We start from the raw sequence: 20,439 nt of genomic DNA on the forward strand, positions 1-20,439 counted from the left end.
ACTATAAAAAAGTGCTCCACTCCCACCCGCCCCTGTGGAAAAGTCACGTGGCACTTCACTCGGCGCCTGTCACCACTTCGCTTGTAAAGCTTTCTTAAAGAGCCTGAGATCCCTTACCAGGGTTGGTCCTTTTCGGGATTCCTTCACCCGGGTAGAGGGTCAGCGAAAAAGAGGAAGACCCTCAACGAAATGGATTGACACAGTGGCTGCAACAATAGGCTTAAGCGTAACAATGATTGTGAGGATGGCCCAGGACCCGGCAAGGTTTCGTTCTGTCCTGCATAGGGTCGCTATGAGTCGGAACCGACTCGATGGCACCTAACAACAACAGCCAGCCCTGTTAGCGAACAGGGGCGTGGCCCAAGGCCTTTCTGTCCCCCCAGTCGCCCAGGTTTTGATCCTCCATTAGTCCTGCTGGGGTGAGACCCCTCCCTCCCTCCAGGTCTCAGCGTTTGTGACTGTCATGGGAACGATGCGGTCACACAAAACGGTGACCGCCTAGCACAGTGCCTGGCACGTAGTAGCCGTTCCATTTATTGAATGAACTCGCTGACAAAATGAATGAATGAAGTTGGCTGGCGGTAAGGAGGGGAGGTTGGCTCAGAGTGACACCCCCACCCGCCCCATCCCGGGGAAAACTGCTTCAGTGAATGTGAGGAGGAGGGCGAGGCACAGGATGCCCCCAGGGCAGCCCTTCAGGCTTGGGCACAGAAGAGCTGGGAGGGCGGGCGGAGAGGATCCAAAAGGGCATTGTGGCCGGGCCCCCTAGGCGAGTCATAACCGGCTCCGGGCCAGGCCAGACGGCGGCGGCGCGGGGGCGGGGCGAGGGCCGGGGCGCGGGTCTCCGGGCGCCCGGGACCGCGAGCGCGCCCGCATAGTCCGTGGGGAGGGGCGGCGGAGGCGCGGCGCCTTTAAGCCCGGGGGCTGGCCCCGTGGCCCCGCCCCCCGGAGGACGTCTCGGCGCGCGGCCGCCGGAGCCGCCGTTTAATTGGGGCTGTCAGGCCGCGGTCGCACCGAGGGCCGGGCAGGCGCGACGGAGGCCGGGAGGCCAGGGCGGCTGGCGCTCAGCTCGGCGGGAGACGGGCGCCCAGAGACGCGGCTGGGGCCCGCGTGGCCGGGGCGCCGTCCCAGGGCAGAGCTGCCCGGCCCCGGCCCCGGGCCGCCCGCGCTCCCCATGAAAAACCAGCTCCACGGCCCCCCAGCGCGGGCGCACATGTCGGCCTCGGGGACGGCAGCGGCGGGGGGCACCCGGGCGGGGTCCGAGCCCGGTGCAGGGTCCGGGTCCGGCGCGGGCACCGGGGCGGGCGCGGTGACGGGAGCGGGGGCCATGCCTTGCAAGAGCGCCGAGTGGCTGCAGGAGGAGCTGGAGGCGCGCGGCGGTGCGTCGCTGCTTCTGCTCGACTGCCGGCCTCACGAGCTCTTCGAGTCTTCGCACATCGAGACGGCCATCAACCTGGCCATCCCGGGCCTTATGCTGCGACGTCTGCGCAAGGGCAACCTGCCCATCCGCTCCATCATCCCCAACCACGCCGACAAGGAACGCTTCACCACACGCTGCAAAGCGGCTACTGTGCTGCTCTACGACGAGGCCACTGCCGAGTGGCAGCCCGAGCCTGGCGCTCCCGCCTCAGTGCTCGGCCTACTCCTGCAGAAGCTGCGCGACGACGGCTGCCAGGCCTACTACCTCCAAGGTGAGGGCTCCACCGAGACCCCGAACCGGGATCCGGACTCCCCGGCAGTTCCCCAACGCCACCGCCCGAGGCTGCTTCCTCCCCAACCGCTGGATCTGCCCGGCTGGGCGCCACGTCTTCCCTGGCCCGCGTCCCCCCTCCCGGGAGCCCGGTGCGGGTTTGGGCAGGCGTAGAGCCCCCTCTGCGCTCCTTTTCTCGGCACGATTCGAGTGGGCGGAACAAACTTTTCCCCGCCTGGGCTTTCCATTTTTCTCCCTGTTGATGGGGTGACGACAGCGCCCAAGCGCAAGCTGAGCCCCCAGAGGAGGGAGGGCCTGCTTCCTTCGACCCCGAGGGCGGCAGGGACCGCCAAGACTAGCTCCCCTAGACTGGAGTGCTTATCCCTTGAAGACCAGGTCAGGCATGGGGACCGCTTGGGTCGAGGGACTTCAGATATCCCCGATGTGGCCTCCAACACCTGGAATTGCTGGCTCTGGGAGGCGCGGCAGTGTCCCTTACCCTAGCCGGGTTTCCCAGGTCCCCAGCCTGGGCTGCCCTGGTCTTGCGGAAGGAGGAGGTGGCGCTAGGGGGCGAGTGGCTGCAGCCGGTGTTTCTAATTAACATTCCAAAATGGCCTCTCGCTGGCAACGGGGCGGGCAGGCGAGGAGGGGAGAGGAGGCCTGCAGCACCCTCAGGCGCAGGGCCCATGCCTAGCTCCATGGCGCTTCCCATCTCCCCTGTCCCTGTCTGTCCCCCAGTGGACCTCCTCTGTGGACCCAAGGCAGAACCTGTGTTCTAAGAAGGGCCTCAGGAGAGATGGAACTGGGATCTCTTTTACCAACTTGCTCCCACTGGGGGAAGGGGCCAGGCACCGCCTTCACCCTTCCTTCCCTGACTGTGGTTGGACTGTGGGGGTAAAGCCAGCACTGGACTCCCACGGTGGAGACCCAAGCCCTCTCTGCCTCCAGCTGACCCAGTGCAGCTCTGCCCTTGAGTTTTTATCTGAGGGGTTTGCAGACCTTTACCTCTCAGCAGTTACTGAGCTCTTACCTCTTAGCAGTTGCTTTTCTTTACCTCTTAGCAGTTACTGAGCACCATGGGTGCCAAGCAAGCACGGGGACTGCAGAAGGGGAATGAGCTGGCCCTGTCCTCACGTGCCCCAACACTGCTGGGAGGGTCAGGGGCCCCGAAGTGACATGGGTAGGTACGGAGCTCTGGACTCCAGCTGACTGGGTCTGGTCCTGGTTCCATTGCTTACCATTTGTGGGACCTGGGGCACATTACTTCACCTCCTGAGGCCTCAGTTTCTCATCTGTGAAGTGGGCCATAGGGTAGATGTGGAGGACACAGGAAAAGTGTGCACGTGTGACATGCTTGGCATGGCCCGTGTTGGCCGTCGCTGGTGTTGTGCTTGACATGGACAGCCTGGCCGTCACTGGTGTCATGCTGCCTGTTTGGGCTGGGGGCACTGGCCAGTGGCATTGACAGCCTCTCACCCAGTCTCCGTCTTACCCCTGGCCACAGGTGGTTTCAACAAGTTCCAGACCGAGTACTCTGAGCACTGCGAGACCACCGTGGACAGCTCATCCTCACCGAGTGGCTCACCACCCACCTCAGTGCTAGGTCTGGGGGGCCTACGCATCAGCTCTGACTGCTCAGACGGCGAGTCAGACCGAGAGCTGCCCAGCAGTGCCACCGAGTCGGACGGCAGCCCTGTGCCATCCTGCCAGCCGGCCTTCCCCGTCCAGATCCTGCCCTACCTCTACCTTGGCTGTGCCAAGGACTCCACCAACCTGGACGTGCTCGGCAAGTATGGCATCAAGTACATCCTTAACGTCACGCCCAACCTGCCCAACGCCTTTGAGCACGGCGGCGAGTTCACCTACAAGCAGATCCCCATCTCTGACCACTGGAGCCAGAACCTCTCCCAGTTCTTCCCCGAGGCCATCAGCTTCATTGGTAGGTACTGCTGTGCGCTGGGCAGAGTGGGTGGGGGGCGTGTCAAGGTGTGTGCAGGACTCTGGGTGTCGCCCGCACACAACTGGGCACCTCTGGACCTGTCGAGGCCTGTGTGTGCTCCGCGTGTGCCAGCATGTGCCCATGGGTGTATCCATGCTTGCCGTGAGTCACCGAGGCCCTTGGGCCCATCCGTCTGTCAGGGTCTGGGCAGTCCCCTGACTGCTGGGCTCCCCTCAGCTGCCAGCACCTCATGGGTTCTGCAGTCCAGCTTGTGTTTTTCTGTCTTTGCTGCTGTTTCGGGCTTAGCAAGCTACAACATCGCAGCTCGCAGACCTCCCACGGGGCTCCCTGGCTCTGCATCATGCCCCAGCACATGTGTCTCTCCAGGATGGGGCCTGCCATGGTGCCCCTTTGGGCCTTACTGTGTACCTCAGGGGCCTAATGGGTGGCACTGGAGCTAGAGGCCTGCCCCAAACAGCAGCTATCAGAATGTGGACTCAGGGTGCCTTGATAGAGCTCCAGGTCCTCCTGGGCAGTCTGTGGGGTTTGCTCAGAGCACAGTGGGTACACAGAGAAGGTGAGGAAGGTCTTCCCCGGAACGCTAGCACTCTGTCTGGCTTAGGGCCTTGGCTGATCCTAGCCCTGCAAGCCACCTCGTCTCTGGCCTCCTGTCCTGTGGGCTCCTTGGCTAGCTGGACACTCATAGATTTCAGGTCACCTCCCCCGGCCTCCAGCTTTCACCCAGGGGGTGGGGAACGCTACATAGGATCAGGACAATGATAAACCCTGGTTTCTCTGAGCCTGGTGGCCTGAGTAGTCTTCTCCTGCTGGCGGCTGTTTCTGGAGGAGGGCGTTTTGGTGGCGGCTGGGCTGGGCTAGCTTTAATAACAGGAAGTGGGAGGCTTCCCCGCCTCATCCGCTTACTGGGAACCAAAACTAGGTTCCTGGCTGGGAGGAAGGAAGGAAGCGAAGGCCTGGGGGAGGGGGCTGGGGCTGTCCGAGCTTCCCAGCCCTGCTTTGCCCCAGGAAGATGTGGCCAAGAGGGCTGTGAGTCCTGCCTCAGCCTTTGAGTTCTCCCCTGCAAGAGGGAGAGCAGTGGAGAGGGGGAACCCGATTCTCCAGGGCTGAGCCTGGCTTGTGGGTGCCTTCATCCTGCCTAAAGGCCCCAGAGCTTCTTGGGGGGGGGCAGGTCAGGGGGCAGAGGTGAAGGGAACCTTTTTCCCACTTTGACAGGTGAAGGAACCGAGGCCCAAGCACCCTAGAGGTCTCGGGGGAGGGGCAGGATCAAGCACCAGCCCCCCTGCCCCTCAGTCACATCCTGAAAGGGCTAAAAATAAAGCCAACGGAAGCAGTTACGCTGTGGCTTGCCTGGGGTGGGTTTGGGGGCCGGGTGTTCCCCATGTCCTGGTGTGTTACCACTGGAAGCTCGTCCCCATCACCCCCTCCCCTGCCCCAGATCTCAAGGTCAGACCACAGGGCTACACACAAAGCCACAACATCTCTCTCCCCACTGCTGGTCCTGCCCCCAGAGCCTTAGCCACGAAGCTGTCACCGACTATGTTTAGCTCTGGGGACCCCCGGATGGGGTGGGCGCAGGCAGGGGAAGCTCTGCCAGGCCATAAGCCATGATCCCCAGATGAGGAACAGTTTGTGGGCCTGTGCATCATCTTATAGGAGAGCATTAACTGAGTGCCAACTGTGTGCCTGGCGCCCAGTGGGCTATCAGTCAGGGAGGCGGGGGCCTCGAGAGCCCCAGGACTGCCTCTTGATAATCATGCCCCTGGCACAGCCATGGCACAGAGAGAGGCAGCTGCCCCAGGGCCCGGGGGAGAGGAGATGACAGGACTATTAGTAGGTTAGCCTGCACTGATGGCTCTCTGCTGTGCATCAGGCAGAGGAATCAGAGGGCCAGGAAGCAGGTTGTGAGAGCGGGTGGCATGGGAGGGGTCAGGGGAGGGTAGGCAGAATGGCGGACTGTGTTGGGAGATGTCATTGGCACATGGGCCAGCTGGCAAGGGTCTAGCAAGTGGGGTAGACACTGCTTTAAGCAAACCCCACGTATGAAACCCAGCAGCCCAGGCTGATTGGTGGCTGAACTTCAGTCACCATCCACCATCAGGAGTGGAAACTAAGGCCTTTGGGACTTGCCAGCCAAGCTGAGTGCAGGCCCCAGCCCCCCACTCCCTCAGGCCCGTTGCCCAGGAGTCCCGGGGACTGCTGATAGGAACTGCAGCACGCTCACATCCCACCCCAGGGCAGGGACTGGCAGCAGGGGGGTTACGAGTTAGGAGGAGCCTCTGTGTGGCCTTGGGCTCATGGCTTTGTCTCTGAGTCTGTCTCCTCATTTATAAAGTAGGTGACCTGGGAAGATTCGGGTGATACCCACGGCACCCGTCATGGCGCACAGTTGTGGCAGCAATAGTGCTAACCATGGCTATAGTCGTTGCAGTAGCGAACATTTGTTGAACTGTCACTTGGCTCAGGTTCTTACAAGAGCACTGTGAATAAGGAAACCCATTTTATAGATGAGGAAACTGAGGCATAAGGATGTCCAGTGACTTTGAGCTAAAGCATGACAATGCCCTCTCCACAGCCAGGTTGCTGCCCCGCATACATGGGACGTGGCCAGGTCTCTCAAGGAGTTGGGCAGTACCAGCCAGCGACCATACCACCCTCTGTGCCCCAGCTCTGACCCCTCTGCTCACCGATATGGGAAAGGTCCTTGGAGAAGTGCCTCCCTGACTCATGCCCCTGTGTTTCAGACGAGGCCCGCTCCAAGAAGTGTGGTGTCTTGGTGCACTGCCTGGCAGGCATCAGCCGCTCAGTGACGGTCACTGTGGCCTACCTGATGCAGAAGATGAACCTGTCGCTCAACGACGCCTATGACTTCGTCAAGAGGAAAAAGTCCAACATCTCTCCCAACTTCAACTTCATGGGGCAGCTGCTGGACTTTGAGCGGACGCTTGGGCTAAGCAGCCCATGTGACAACCACACACCCAATGAGAAGCTCTACTTCTCCACGCCCACCAACCACAACCTGTTCCCACTCAACACGCTTGAGTCCACGTGAGGCCAGGTGCACAGGTGGCAGGGCCAACTGGGAGGGCCCAAGCCTACTGCCTCTGGCCTGAGAAACCCACAGATGTCACCTTTGACCAGTGGCCCAGGCTCATAGGTGGCCGAGCTTCACTCACGTCATCCCGTGGGGGGCAGGGCCCACAGGCAAGGCATTCCCCTGCAAGACTTACTGAAGAGGCCCTCAACTCTCAGACACATGGCTTTGGGGGTCCAGCAGGGCCTCATCCTTCCCTAGGACTCTACTTTCTGCTGATGGCCCAGCCAACATGGCTACTTTTTAAAGACACATCCACGGACATGAATTTCCTTTTTACTTTTGGCAGGTAAATCCAAGCTCCCTGGAGCGCGGAGAGTATTCAAGCTCTTCTGATTTTTCTTTTTTTAACGGAAAGTGTTATCTCCAGGCTACATGCAACAGTGGATTGTATAAACCAGTATTTCATCCCTTGATACTGCGAGAGAGAGAAACGTCCCAGTTTTGTTTTTCTATTTCAAAAAGTAATTACTGGTGTTTTTTTTTTTTTTTTTTTAATGGAAAAGACAAACCCCGTGTTGATCTTGACCAAATGCGTTTTGCACATGTGTGAAGCCTCCGTTTCCATGGCGGGCCCTTTTGGAAGGGACAGCTTGCTGCTCTCTAGGTGTCGGACTGTGCCCACATCCCCCACCCTCGGCTCAGCCCACTTGGCAGTGCATTTGCCTGCCATGGCGGCTGCCGTTGTGATTGGTGGGCTGTGCAGGTGGCTTTTTCGTTCTGTGTCTTCTCCACTACCCTTCCGCTCCCCGAGGCAGGAGGTGGGGGCCCTGCCCTACTGGAGGTAGCATTAGCCCTTGGGCTCAGCCCCTAGGAGGCCCTGGGCCCTGGGCCCTTTTATATATTCCACCCACTACTTGTATCTGCTTTTTTCTTTCTTGCTCTCTCTCTCTCTGTTTGCACCTGGGAGTGGAGGCCCAGTGGCCAGGGAAAGCTTAGGTAGGTGGAGGCCCAGCCCTGCCTCCAAGTTTCTTCCCCTTTCCCTGGCCGTTGCTTTGGTCCCGCTGCCACTCTCAGCCCCCTTGTCCCCGTGGACGCCTGCACTGCTCTCATCTTGTCCATGCCTTCTACTCCCAGGAGACTCACACCCATTTCCACCCCTGGGCAGGGTGGGTGGGGCAAGGATGCAGGGAGGCACCCTGGGCAAGTGGAAGGGTTGTGATGCTCTGTCTGCCCCACCCCACCCCGAGCAGCCACAGAACAAAGCCACGGATTCCGTTATCCTCCTCCACTTTTGTTCCTTCTCCAGGTGTCAGGGCTGCCTGGGGGCCTGGGGAGGGTGAGCAGTCAGGTGGGAGTCCCTGAGGGAGCCAGCACTCAGCATGTGAGCGAGGCCACGGAAATTCTGCCCCCACTGCATCTTACCTCACAGGGGCTGTTTTCAGGGATTCTCCAGGGCAGTGCAGTCAGATCTTGCCACAGGTGAGAAAGTAGACAGCAGGCTCCCATGCTGTACATGCTTCTCTTTCTCTCTCTTTTTTATTTTTAAAAAGAAAAACCCAGAAAGACGCATCAGACTCGTGTAAATGAGGGGATGCCAAGAGGGTGGCCAGTTTTGCTTTATGATCTTATGAAGGGAAATTTGTGACCCTACGTATATATACACATACACATATATATCCCGAACCAGCAACGGGACTTTGTTTATATTGCAAATAAATACTATTTTTTCTTTAAAATGAGTTGTGGTGTCCAGTAAAGCTTGGAATCAGGGAAGGTGAGGAGGGAGCACCCTGGGCTGTCCTCCTGGCCCCTCCTGAGTGTGATGTGTTGGCCTGGGGTCTGCTGGGCACTGTCAGCTGGCCTCCTGGCCCCTCCTGAGTGTGAGGTGTTGGCCTGGGGTCTGCTGGGCACTGTCAGCTGGCCTCCTGGCCTCTCCTGAGTGTGAAGTGTTGGCCTGGGGTCTGCTGGGCACTGTCAGCTGGCCTCCTGGCCCCTCCTGAGTGTGAAGTGTTGGCCTGGGGTCTGCTGGGCGCTTGCTTTCAGGATCAGAGGCTCCCTACAGATGGGAGGGAACGCCAAGGCCTCTGGGTAAAGCTGGGCCGGAGTGGGGGCGGCAGCATTTCCCCACCTCTTCAGTAGAGGCATCAGGGCTTTCTCCATGGGCTTCTACTGACGGTTTGACAGGAAATTGAGGTTCAGGGAGGTTGTGCGGGCCAAGATCACACAATTGAGCCCCAACTCACCCAGTGTTGCCCTAGGCCCTCCTTATGGATATTGTCCAAGGCCTTCAGGCTCCTGAGCCCCCAGGTCACCTTTTCCTTGCTGTTGTGGTTGGGAGAGGGTAGTCTGCATGTAACCTCGCTCTCCCCTCCCCCCACAGTTCTGGGATGCCTTGTGGGACTGGGAAACCTCATCAGCCCTGCTTTGCTCCTTAGGAGCTGAGTGGCCTTGGACAGATCCCTGAGCCTCAGTATCCATCTTTGTAAAATGGGACCAATTCCACCCAGATACTGAACGCTTTCCGCATTTAGGGCAAAATGAGCATGTTATGCTCACTTACAGGTCTGAGCCTGGAGTCACAGGGAGGAATCAGCCACCCTCGGGCTTCTCCAGAGCAGGGTAAACATTGGCCCTCTATCCAGGCTCCCACTGTGGGGTCCAGGAGAGGCCCCAGGCAGAGCAGGAAGCAGGGAAAGGGCCTGGAGAAGGACAGTAACAGCGGCTTGGTGGGCTAAGGCCCCACGGGCAGCACAGCCTGCATGACGCTGGGAAATGGACTGGCCTGTCTCCTGAGCCTCTGGCTGGATTGCGTGAGCCTGTCCAGCGCCTTAGGAAGCCTGGTTACTGACTCAATTTCCCCATCTTTGCCTCTTGCCTGATTATCACTTCAGCAGACTCTGTGACCAGCACTGGGCTGGACCCAGGTAGCGCGTAAGCGGGTATGGCTGTCCCTGGGAATCTCCCTGTCAAACTGTCTAGGCTCTGCCTTCTGCCCCATATCTGCCCAGGAGGTGCTTTTGACCAGAACACAGTCACCACCTTCATGGCTTGGCATGTGGCGTGGGATAGGGAGCAGGTTCTGCAGGCAAGGGACCTGAATTTGAATCCCCGTCATGTAACAGTGCCCCCTCCTCCCGAGGTTTCCCATCTTTAGAATGGGGAACACTGCTGAGCAGCTAGCAGACCGCGGAAGTGGGGAATAGGGGGTTCTCGCAGTGTCGCAATGGGGTGGGTGCCGCTTTTGCTCTCAGGCTCCCGCAGAGCCCTGGTCCCTCTGTGCCAGGCAAGGGGGTGGGGGCCTGAACAGGCAGAGACTGGGCCTTTGTTCCCTCTTGCTGCCCTCGGCTAGGGCTAGGGAAGCCCGCGGGTGCTGGGCTGGGGGCTGGGCCCTTGACAGGCCGAGTAAGTGCCTGGCAGTGCCAGTGTGCCCAAGTACAGGGCAAGGGGTGGGAGAGCAGCCATTTCCTGAGCTGGCTACTCAAACTGAGGACGAGGGGTGGGGGGAGGCTTGGGAGTATGTGACGAGGGCCAGCTCTGCTACTTGCCTCCTGTGCAGCCTCAGGCAAGCCAGGTGGCCTCTCTGACCCTCAGTGTCCTCATCTGTAGAATTCCCCCCTTGGCACTGTGCCTGGCTGTGGTTCCCTTCAGCTTCCCTCTGGCAAGGGAAGAAGGCGAGGTCCTGGCTGAGTGGCTGGGGCCCTGGATTCTCATTCTGTGACTTTGGGCTAGGCCATTTTTACTCTGGACCCCTGGATCCCAGGCTCTCCCTCATAGTCCTTCACTCTGAGCTTCTGTTATTCCATCCCATCTCTGCTGTGCCTGCTTGCCATGAGCTCTGTTGGGTCTGGGCCATCTTTGGCCAGCGGACTGGATGCCAGTGTCCCCTGAGCTCCTGGACTACCTAGCTCTCTGGGGCAGCATCTGCTTTGTCTCTGTACTCTAATTCCTATTTCTCTCTTTCTAACCCTCCATGTTTCTGTCTCCATCTCAGCCTGGGCTCCAAGGGCCCCCTCATCTGCTTCTTAGCTGCTTCTTAGGGTTCTCATGGGAGAAAGATCAAAAACACTCACTCACTCACTGGAACATTCATACAGCAGCCATTTCCTGTGCCAGCTGGGCTGTCCCAGGAATGGGAACATGCCCGAGGGAAACAGTGATGTCAGGCTGGATGGCAGGATGATGAGGCCTTCAACTTGTCCTCTGATAAATGAATCAGGTGCAAGAGCAGGAGTGACTAAGGCTGGGCACCAGGAAGAATCTGTAGCGCTGTGGAGCGGTCACCTTGAAGGGGGCCTGACAAGGAGACCACAAAAGAGAGGAGCACTGCCCTTCTCCAGGGTGGTCCTGCTCTGAGCCTGGGGAAGGGGAAGGGAGCCTTCAGGAGAGGGGCCTGCTTCAACCGACACTCCCATGGGGCCCCTCCCTGGAGTGCAAATAGTCATCCCCCATGAATGGGGCAAGAGTGGGGGCGGGCAGTAAGCCCTTGCTGGAACTCGCCCCCGCCCCTGCCACTGTCAAAGCCTGTTCCCGCCACTGCGTCTGCATGTCTGCGTCAGGCTGGCCATTTGCATTCATCTGGATGTGTCTGAGAACACTAGAACCCACACCAAAATCCTCGGGCAGAAGTCAGAGGGTCTAATGTGGGAGCCAGGTTTCTCTGGAGAGAGCATGATAACCTCTGACCTCTAGGTGCCTGGGTCAGGGAAGGGTCCAGGTCCCAATCTTTGACACCTTTCCCCCTGCTTGTCCTGGGCCCTGCCGGGACATAACTCCTTCACCTCCTGCCAGAGGCTTCCTGGGATTGGCCCCAACAGACCTGAGAGCCTCGGGACGGCTCATAATTGTTCCTTTCCCATCCCCACAGATGGAGGAACCGAGGCTCCAACAGGGGTGTCACAGAGTGAGTCAGAGTAGCAGCTAGGCCTCCCTACTCTGCTGCACTGAGCCTTGTCACCCAGGTCCTGCCTCTCCCATCAGACTGGGAGCCTTCTCCCTCTGTCCCTGTGAGAGACCAGACACACACACACAGTCACAGACACACACACGGTCCTCGGTCCTCTCATTTTGCAGGCAGGACAAGCCCAAGCAGCTCCCATAGCCACCTGCCTCTGACTCCAGCCTCCTCTCATCCAGGTGTGTCCCGGGTGAGGTCACCCCCTCCCAGGAACAGCCATTAAGGGCCATCATTAGCAACTGTCCAGAGATAAGATGAGGTCTCAACTCCCCCGCCCCCCTTACAGGCCATAAGGGACTCCAGTCCCAGCAGGAGCCCCTTCCCAGGGCTGCCCTGTTACACACCTCCAGGAGGCGCCGTCCACCCCGTAGGCTCTCCATATGCCCCTTCCTCTGGCCTCAGGGCCTTTCCACCCCTGCTGCCTAGAAAGAAGAAGCTTCTGTCCCTTCACACAGGGTTTGGAGGGCCAGAGAGCCCCAGGCCTAGTTTGCAGGGCAGGGGAGCCCCTAAATAGCTTTAAGCACAGGGCTGACAGGGTCTGGTCGTCACATACAGATCCTCTAGTGGCTGAATAGAGAATAGCCTGTGTGGCATTCATGGAGAACTGAGGACAGTGAGGGGGCTGGGAGGGTCATCCAGGGTGATGGGTGCTGGACTCTTGAGGCTCGGGAGGAGAGGGTGTGAAAAGAACACGTCTGAGAACCAACAGGATTTGGGCCCCATGGGACGTGGGACTCATGGTGCAACCAGAGGGTCACAGTTGAACGCCAGCACCATGCCATGTGGAAGGCTGGGCCTTTCCGTATGGGTTCGTGGGGGAACCCTGGCCACTGGAGTTCAAGTCCACACTTACCTCCCCCAAGAGGAACCTACCCGACCCCTCACAGTGACCCCATGTGGATCTATGGGGAGAGAGCGTGATGAAGGGCCTGCCTTTCAGCTAGGCCTTCGCGGTGTGAGTGGCGATGATGCTAATTTAACTGGGAGCACCCCCACCACTTGCTGAGGGCACCTCCCAGCCCTGCCATTGCTGATTTGCGTGACCTTGAACGAGCGTCTTCCCCCCATCCAGGCTTCAGGCTTCCCATTTGCACAAGGAGAAGATGAAAATATTGACCCCAAGGAACCAGCTCGTAAACTTGGGACTCAGGGCTTATGGCCCAGACCCTCCTGTGTGGACCTTGGTTCCTCAATCAATCCCAAGGACTGGGCAGTCTGACATCAGTACCCAAGAGTAGCCCAGGAGCCAGCACCCAGCTTATGAAGAGGGGACTGGAGTCTAGCACCAAGGGCCCTTGACTGGGGATGAGGGGCTGCAAGCCAAGCCAACAGGAGGAGTGGGGCTTCTTGAGGACCAGAGAACCAAAGAAATTTAGAATCCTTCCAAACGAGAAGGGCTCCCCTCAGGCCCCACCCAGGAACCCAGGTGAGCCCTGGACCCTGGCCACAGCTCCATGATCCACCCCTCCCTGCTCCAAGCCTATGTCTGGGAATGGTTTGATCATCGATGCCAGGTGTCCTCCTGGGGCTGTCAGAAAGGGGCTGTCAGCCAGCTGCCTCCCACCTCTATGCCTTTGCTCAGCCTGTTTCCTATACTGTGTGCCCAAAGACCCTCCCACTAACCCTCCGAATTCCCAAGTCCTACCCATCCTCAGCACTGCACCCATGTGAGCCTGCCTCCCCTCCCCCACCTCTCTCTCTCTCACACACACACACACACACACACACACACATTCTTCAAACCTAGGCTCCTCCAGGAGCTGCTTCTCTTTTCTCCCCACAGAGCCTTGGGGGCTTAAGATGGTGCTCCCGTTGAGGGAAGAGCAGGCACAAAGGCCCAGCTCCCACTTCTGCTCAGATCCCTGGAGCCATGCCCTGCAGCCCTCTCCCCAGTCCCTGGGAAAGAGGAGGTTGGACCCAGAAGCTGCTCTTGCCATTGTGCGTCCTCCCTCTGTGGGCAGGTCATTACAGGAGAGGCCTCCTACCCCTGCCTCCTCCTATGCAATCTACCCCCAGACCGCCATCACTGGAGGCCCTCAGCTTGTCTCCACATCCTTCTCGTGGCATCAGCACCTCTAGGCAGGGGTTCTGCGTGTCCTGTTTTCTGCATTTCAGACCCTTTCCATGGGCCTCGTGCCCAGAAGTGGCTTTCCAGGGTAAACACCTGTGCTCCATATTTCCAAAGCAGTTTCTGAGAGGAATAAGCATTGCTGGTCTTTTACTTTGGGCTATTATTGTTGCTAATTCAGAGAATCGGTGTGTGTGCATCTCAGTAGTGACCAGCCCATGGTAGGGGTCCAGCAGAGCTTTGAGGGCTGAGTCATCCTGAGCTTGAGCCCCTGCCTGGGGCCAGGCGGGCTGCAGCTGTGGCTGCCCCTGATGCCTGTCCCTGCCTGGGAGTTCTGCTGACATGTCTGATCCTCTTGGAGCTCCATAATTGCAAAGAAAGAAATAATACTAACACACACGGCATAGCCCTTACTCTGGGCCAAGGTGTCCTGCACGATGAACTCATTTAACTTTTCCAACAGCACTGAGAAGGATGTTCTTGGTTATTTCCACGTGCAGATGAGGAAGCTGAGACAGAGCAGCGTAATGATGTATGCGGAGGGGTCCTCTGGGGTCTGGGCTCAGGCCTGTGGCTTTGGAAGTCCCTGCTCTTGACCATCCCAGGCCTGAGAGGTCGAGGGGGCTTTGAGCCTTTGTCCTCCAACCCTGACACCACCTGGGCTCCCACCTGTCCAACCCCAGAGAACAGCATCTCCCAGGAGGGAGCCTGGAGCCCGGGATTTGAATGCATCTGTGGGTTACCTGGGCTGTGCAGAGGAGGTGGAGGAGGAGAGCTAGAGGAGGAGGCCTGGGAGGGAGCATGGAACCAGGGCTGCCCTCCTGGAGTGAAAGGCTGGACAGCATCAGGGATGCTCCAGGTGAGGAGGTTGGAGAGAGTTCCCAGAGAAGGAGATATCTCCCAGTGAAGATGAATTTCTGCTGTTCCTGCCTCTAGGCCTTTTCCAAGAGCTGCTTCCTCCCCCTGGAATACTCTTCATCAATTGGCTACTTCTGTCTACACTTTTTTGAGTTTAGCTCAAAAGCTTCCTCCTTCAAGAAGGCCTCGTTGATCCTATGCCCTAGCTGGGGTTCTGGTACTTCCTTGGGCCCCCACAGCCTCCTGTGCAACGCCAGTCCCTGGAGACTGGCTGGCTAGGGTGCTGGGTCCTGATGTGCATCATCAGCCCTCTGGCCATATGTCTGGGGCATGACCTGTGCACACATAGGTGCTGTGTGTGTCCTTGGGAGGACACGCCTCTCTGTGTACCCTTGATAGCCAGGCAGTGCTGATTCTGCACCTGCCCAGGCCTTTGGTGGTGCTGAGGAGGTGGGGCCGGGCAGGAACTCAGGCTTTGGCCTTTGCAGCCCCTCTCCCTGCGGCCTCTGTGCCCACCATTATCGCCTCCCTCAGCTGGGATATTCGCCAGAGAAGGGTCTGACAGCTCCTGTTTATAAATCTCCGCCACTGCCACAGCTAAGTGGAGGGGTCTGGAGGCCACGCTAATTGATTAATTAAACCCTCTCAGTTAATTAGCTCCATTCCTCCAGGGAAAAAAGTCTAGAGCGGGAGCCAGGGCCTCCTCTGGGCTTGGAGAGGGTTGCACGAGGCTGGGTCAGGCTGAGCCTGGTGCCGGCTGCTGGGGCCGGTGGAGAGCCCAGGAGGAGAATCGCTCTGGGCACTGGATCCAGCCCAGACACCTAGGGTGGGCTCCCCCTTCTGCCTGGCTCAGCTGCTCCTGACCGCCCCCCTCCTAGCCTCTAGCTCTTCACCTGAGCTCCAAAGGCCCAAGGCAGTTGGACCACTGAGGAAGAGTAAAAGGGTACCCCGGGACCTGGAAGACCAAAAGGGTAGAGGCTGGATCTGGGAAGATAGAACCATCTTTACAGTGGTCAGCACTCCCTCAAAGAGGCTGAACAGACTCCAGACAGCGTCTCCCACCCCAATCCTGAACTTCAGCAGAAGACCTTGAACTTCCTCTGACACAGTGGCCGTCGCAGCTTTTAAGCAGGGGAGGGTCTTGACCAGGTTGGGGTTTTGGAAGGATCTCAGGGGGTTGCTGCTAAGGGGAGAATGGGTTGGAGGCAGCACAAGGCGGTGCTGGGGACCTGTCAGGAGGGAGGTCTAGCCTGGGCATCCGCTGACTAGCTAGTGCTATGTGGCCTGGGGGCTTTGGATCCCCTTCTGGACCTTCCGCACGTCATCTGCAAGGTGGGGGTGGGTCTGGAAGCCCCAGCCTCAGGATGTGAATGTCACTGGCATGTTGCCCTGCCCCAAGACAGAAATCCTGCACTCCTAGGTCCTTCCTTACCCCCAGGCTCTCTGAGGCCCTGGGAAACATCCTGCCCAGAAGGGTCCACATGTCCAAAAAGAGCAGCCCAGCCCCCAACACTGGGCGAGTGCCCCATTCATGGTCTGAGGTGTCATGAATCCAGACTGCTCACAGGAAGGGGCATCTCAGTGGGGGAGGGATACCTGTGCCTGGGCTGGCCCTGGGGGGTGAACTGGTCCTGGGTAGGCCGGGAGCCCAGGATACCCCGACCAGCCGCAGGCAGCAAGCAGGACCGCAGCACTGGCACGCAGCCCACTCTGGGCCGGTCCTCCAGCTCCCTGAGTGGCTGCCCAAGTGGGAACAATGACCCTTTCACGTCACGCCTCCTCCAGTCACAGCAACTTTGGCGCCGCAGAACAAAGGGGCTGCTTCATCATTGTTGGGCTGGATCAACAGCCCGCCTGCTTGAGCCCTGATAGCCCCACCCAGCCCAGGACTGGAAAGGGAAGCCGATTGCCTAGCCTGGCCAGAGCCTGGGCCCTTCTCCCCATCAGTCAGGTCCTGCCACATCCATCCCAGAGGCCCTAACCTTCCCTTTTTGACTCACTTCTCCCCTGCTCTGAGGGTGCCGGGCTCTGCTCCTGGTCCTTCCCCTCCCTGACCCCTAGTTTCCGCGTTTGTGGGAGGGGGCTTGTAAGATGGTCCCCAGGCTCCATCCAAGTCTACGACCTTCAGGTGTAGGAATTTCCACTTGAGCTCTCTGCCACCAGCCTGCCTGGCCCCCTACGTGGGGGTTGAGGTGGGGTAGGGAGACACTTCCCAGGGGAGGGGTAGGGAAGGCAGAGGAGACCTCTGGGCCGGGGTCCTTGCCAGGCCTCAGACCAGCCTTATGTTTCCATGGTATGAGCTGGCCCAGAGCCACATTTGCCCACTCTTGGACTAGCCTCAGCCTTCCATGGCCACCTGGCTGTACAGAGGCCCAGAGGGCCAGGACACTACCCAGGGCAGACCTCTTTCCCCATGGCCATCCTTTCCTACTGCCTCCTTTTGTTAGGGGCCCTGAACTCCATGCTCCCCCCACCCCATCTCCATTTGCCCAGGCTTTGCCAGGGCTTCCCAAGGCCTCTGCCCTGCCCTTGAGGAAGAAACCCCAGTCTGGGGACCAAAACAGAAACTGCACCCTCATTCTCTGTGTCCAGAGGTGGGTCAGAGAAAAAAGCCTGAGAACCAACCATCAGGGGCCTAAGCCATGCCCTCAGAAGTAGGGGCTGGGGACAGGCTTGTGGCCTTTTGGCAGGGCCCACATCCTTGGTCTGCTGACAGTGATGGTGTTGATAGGTCACCACGCAGTGGAAGGCAGGGAGGCCGCAGCATGGGGATTCAGAGAACTCTGCTGAGGGATCACCACTGGGGCACCTCTGCACAGCACACACAGTTCATCACCAGCCTTGAGAGGGCCCTGTCACTCTGGGCCTGGATCCCCCTTCTGCTCAAGGAGGGTGAGGACTCTATCCTGGTGGGTTCTTCCTCCAGGACCCTGAGGGTGGGTTCCTGATGGGGTAGGAAAGCTGGGGTCACATGGGTTCCACAGTCTCTCCCATTTTACAGATGAGAACTCTGGGGCTCTAAGAGGTCAAGTGACCAGTCTAAGCCACACAGCAAGTATGTAGAAGAGCAGGGACATGGCAGCCATCTCAGGAGGGAGCTGGAGGTGACAAGTGGCCTGGGGCCTGGCCTCAGGGGTGACTCACTTGAGGACTGGGCAATGGTCTGGCTGCTGCGGGCAGACATGGTATGTGTGGGTGTGGGGGCACTATAGGGCCAGGCTTGCTCCCTAGTTCCCACGGCAGGCTGCTCCACACCCCCACCCCGGCCCCTGCCAGGCCCAGCGGCGCTGCACACACATTGCCCGTTTGCCCTGCCTCACTTCCTCTGACTAAGACTAAAGAATCACCCCTTCAGGGGACGGGAGCCCTGGCACTTGTTGGCAGGAAACACTCGGCCCAGCCCTCTCCAGAGCTGGCCTGCCCTGGCACCCTTCATCTGAGCTCTTCAGCCAGAGCCAGCCCAGGAAGCACGTGGTGGGAGTGGGGGTGGGGCAGCTGCCCAGGTTGGAGGGTGCTGGACTCAGCCTAGGTCAACAGCAAGTGGTCTGGGGGTGGAGGTGGGCACTCTCCCAACCAAACCTGGTCATGGGCCCCTTCTGTCCTGGCTGCCAGTCTTGCTGACCCCCTAGCCTCAGAATCCTTGATGCCTAATGCCTTGCCAGCCCAATCAAGCCCAGAACCCCAGGAGAGAGGGTAGGGGCTGACCCCCCACTTTGACTCCAGCTCTGAGCACAGTTTCAATCTCCTTCCCGTCTAAGACAGCCCTGAACTGGGTCTCACCAGGCAACAGGGAGGCTGAGGTGCCTGGGAGAGAGGCAGAGGCCCAGCGTGATGACATTGGGGCTGCCCCTTCCAAGATCGCTGGAGGAGATGCCCCAGGCACCATCAGGAGAGCCAGTCTTCTTGTGCCCCACCTCCACCCTAGCCTCCATCCCTCCCCCCAGCCCAGGGGACCCAGCAGCCTGCCCTTTGGACAAGTCATTTGATTCCTCACCTTTGGCTCTAGTGGACCACACTGGGGAGGGGCCAGAACAGGGGAATGAAAAGCAGAGACCGCCAAGAGGCTAAGGCCAGGCCCTGGTTCCAGGTTGCCACAGCCCACCCAGGCGAAGCCCCTACCCATGGCTTGTCCTTCCAGGTCCTGCGCAGTCTAGCCGGCTCACACATCTCCTTCTCTAAACAGCAAAGTGTGAGAAGTCAGCCCCATGCCAAGCCGTGGTGGGGGCTCCCTGGGTAAGGGACTGTCACCCTGAGCATGCCCAGGCTGGGCCCGAGTGGGGAGAGGCAGGCTGGCTCAGGGCATGACATAAGTTCAATGAGTGACTTTCTGTGTGACTTCAGCAGCTAACATTCCCTCTCTGTGCATCAGGTCCTCATCTGTACCCCAAAGGAGAGATGTCCACTCTACGGAGTTATCACCAGGACCAATGACAAGGCATGTAAAGCCCCGGATGTATGGACAAAGGTGGAGCACAAGAATGGCAACCCCGGGCCAGGGGTCTGATCAAACCAGCCGCTCCCCTCTACACCTCTCCCTACCCTTCTGGAGGCCTGCCCTCAGCCCTGCTCTAGGTCCTCTGCTAACACTCTCGAGGCTCTAATATAGCTGTTCTCCCCACAGCCCCCCAGAAGGTGGCAAAATGTGGCGCTCTCGCTGCCCAGGGGTACTCCATTGCTGAGGCTGGGAGCTCTTGCTGGGGTGACTCAGGGTGACTCTGTTCTGTGATTTGTTTCCCTGGAGAGGAGGAGGGGGCAAGGAACATGTAGGAGCAGGCCCTGTGGGGACCCAAGAGGGGAAGGGAGGCCAGATGGGGCAAAGGGAGAGGCCAGGTGCTCAGAGGGGCCAAATACCAGGCAAGACAAGTTTTGGTGACAGAAATGCTCATTTCTCCCCACCCAGTGACCAGGTGCTCCTGGGGGCTGGGAGAGATGGAGTCCAGCCTGGGGCTGGGGCGTGAGTGTGATCATGCCCCATCCCCTGAGCCTGGCCACATTGGTCCTGGACTGACCCCTGGGGCCACAGGATGTTGGGCTGGGCCCTCCCTGCCTCAGTCTTCCCACAGTTGACCCTGGATAGGCTTCCAGATTGGGGTCCCAGACCTGTCCAGTGGCAGTGCCCTCAGCCTTCTGACCCACCCCTTTGCTCATGGGTGGGTGGAGAAAATGAGGCCCAGCGAAAGCAGTTACCTGCCCAGGGTCACACAGCCAGTTGTGGAAAAGCAGAGGTGGTAACCAAGAGCCCTGACCCCCAGTCCTGGCCCTTCGTTCTCCTCAGCTGTCATCTCCTGGGGCTGGCTGCCCTGTGGGGTTTGTAATATGTTCCGAGTGGCTATGACAGGGCTGCCTTCTATTATTAAGGCCTTCTGAGGCCTTAGCTGTGTGCCAGCTCTTTACGCCATGACCCCATTTCATTCCACGAGGGGTCAATGGTGGCGCCATGTAATTTAGGGAAGGAGTCTGAGGGGCAGAGAGATGAGGGTCCTGGGAGAGTTGAGGCCCATGTGTTCTGCCTCTGGCATGTCCTTGCTGGAAAGGCCAGACCAGGGGCCAGGCAAGAAGGGCCTCTCCTTCAGAACCAAACAGTGTGGAGGTGAGACCCAGCATCACCTCTGGGAGAGCATTCGCTTCACTCTCCACTACCCTTCTCCCCACCTCCATACCTCCCTTCAGGCCTGTGTGCCCAGCCCAGGTGCCCAGAGGGAGGGGCAGCCTGGAGGTGTGGGGTCGTGCCCCTCTGCCTGCTGTGGGACCACAACCACACACTCTCTCTCTCCCTCTCTCATGCACACACCCACTCACACGTACATACACACACACACATACACACACAAGCATGCACACACACACCGCCTGGGACTGGGCCACCACCCACAGC

At 59.2% G+C, this 20,439-nt stretch overlaps 1 protein-coding gene across 3 annotated transcripts; it reads left to right on the top strand.

Moving 5' to 3' along the window:
* The first annotated feature begins 1,159 nt into the window (after window positions 1-1,159).
* On the top strand, window positions 1,160-9,566 carry DUSP7 (dual specificity phosphatase 7). Of its 3 annotated transcripts, none has more exons than XM_003410067.4 (3): window positions 1,160-1,691; window positions 3,195-3,629; window positions 6,392-9,566. In XM_003410067.4, the coding sequence occupies exons 1-3, from the start codon at window positions 1,175-1,177 to the stop codon at window positions 6,697-6,699; spliced, it is 1,260 nt and encodes a 419-aa protein (XP_003410115.2). In that variant the 5' UTR covers window positions 1,160-1,174; the 3' UTR covers window positions 6,700-9,566. The 3 variants fall into 3 exon arrangements, with proteins under 3 accessions (XP_003410115.2, XP_064130518.1, XP_064130517.1); XM_064274448.1 differs by lacking the exon at window positions 6,392-9,566 and adding an exon at window positions 6,223-6,385; XM_064274447.1 differs by lacking the exon at window positions 6,392-9,566 and having other exon boundaries at window positions 3,195-6,260.
* Window positions 9,567-20,439: the final 10,873 nt, after the last annotated feature.

The sequence above is a fragment of the Loxodonta africana genome, chromosome 22, assembly GCF_030014295.1.
Source record: "Loxodonta africana isolate mLoxAfr1 chromosome 22, mLoxAfr1.hap2, whole genome shotgun sequence".
Lineage (NCBI taxonomy): Eukaryota > Metazoa > Chordata > Mammalia > Proboscidea > Elephantidae > Loxodonta > Loxodonta africana.

What these genes read in the sequence shown, in the direction of transcription:
- DUSP7 (XM_064274447.1), top strand. Translation starts at nt 1,175, where the DNA reads ATGAAAAACCAGCTCCACGGCCCCCCAGCGCGGGCGCACATGTCGGCC. An exon ending in CCAGGCCTACTACCTCCAAG is followed by an intron (nt 1,692 to 3,194) that starts GTGAGGGCTCCA and finishes CCCTGGCCACAG; the next exon opens with GTGGTTTCAACAAGTTCCAG.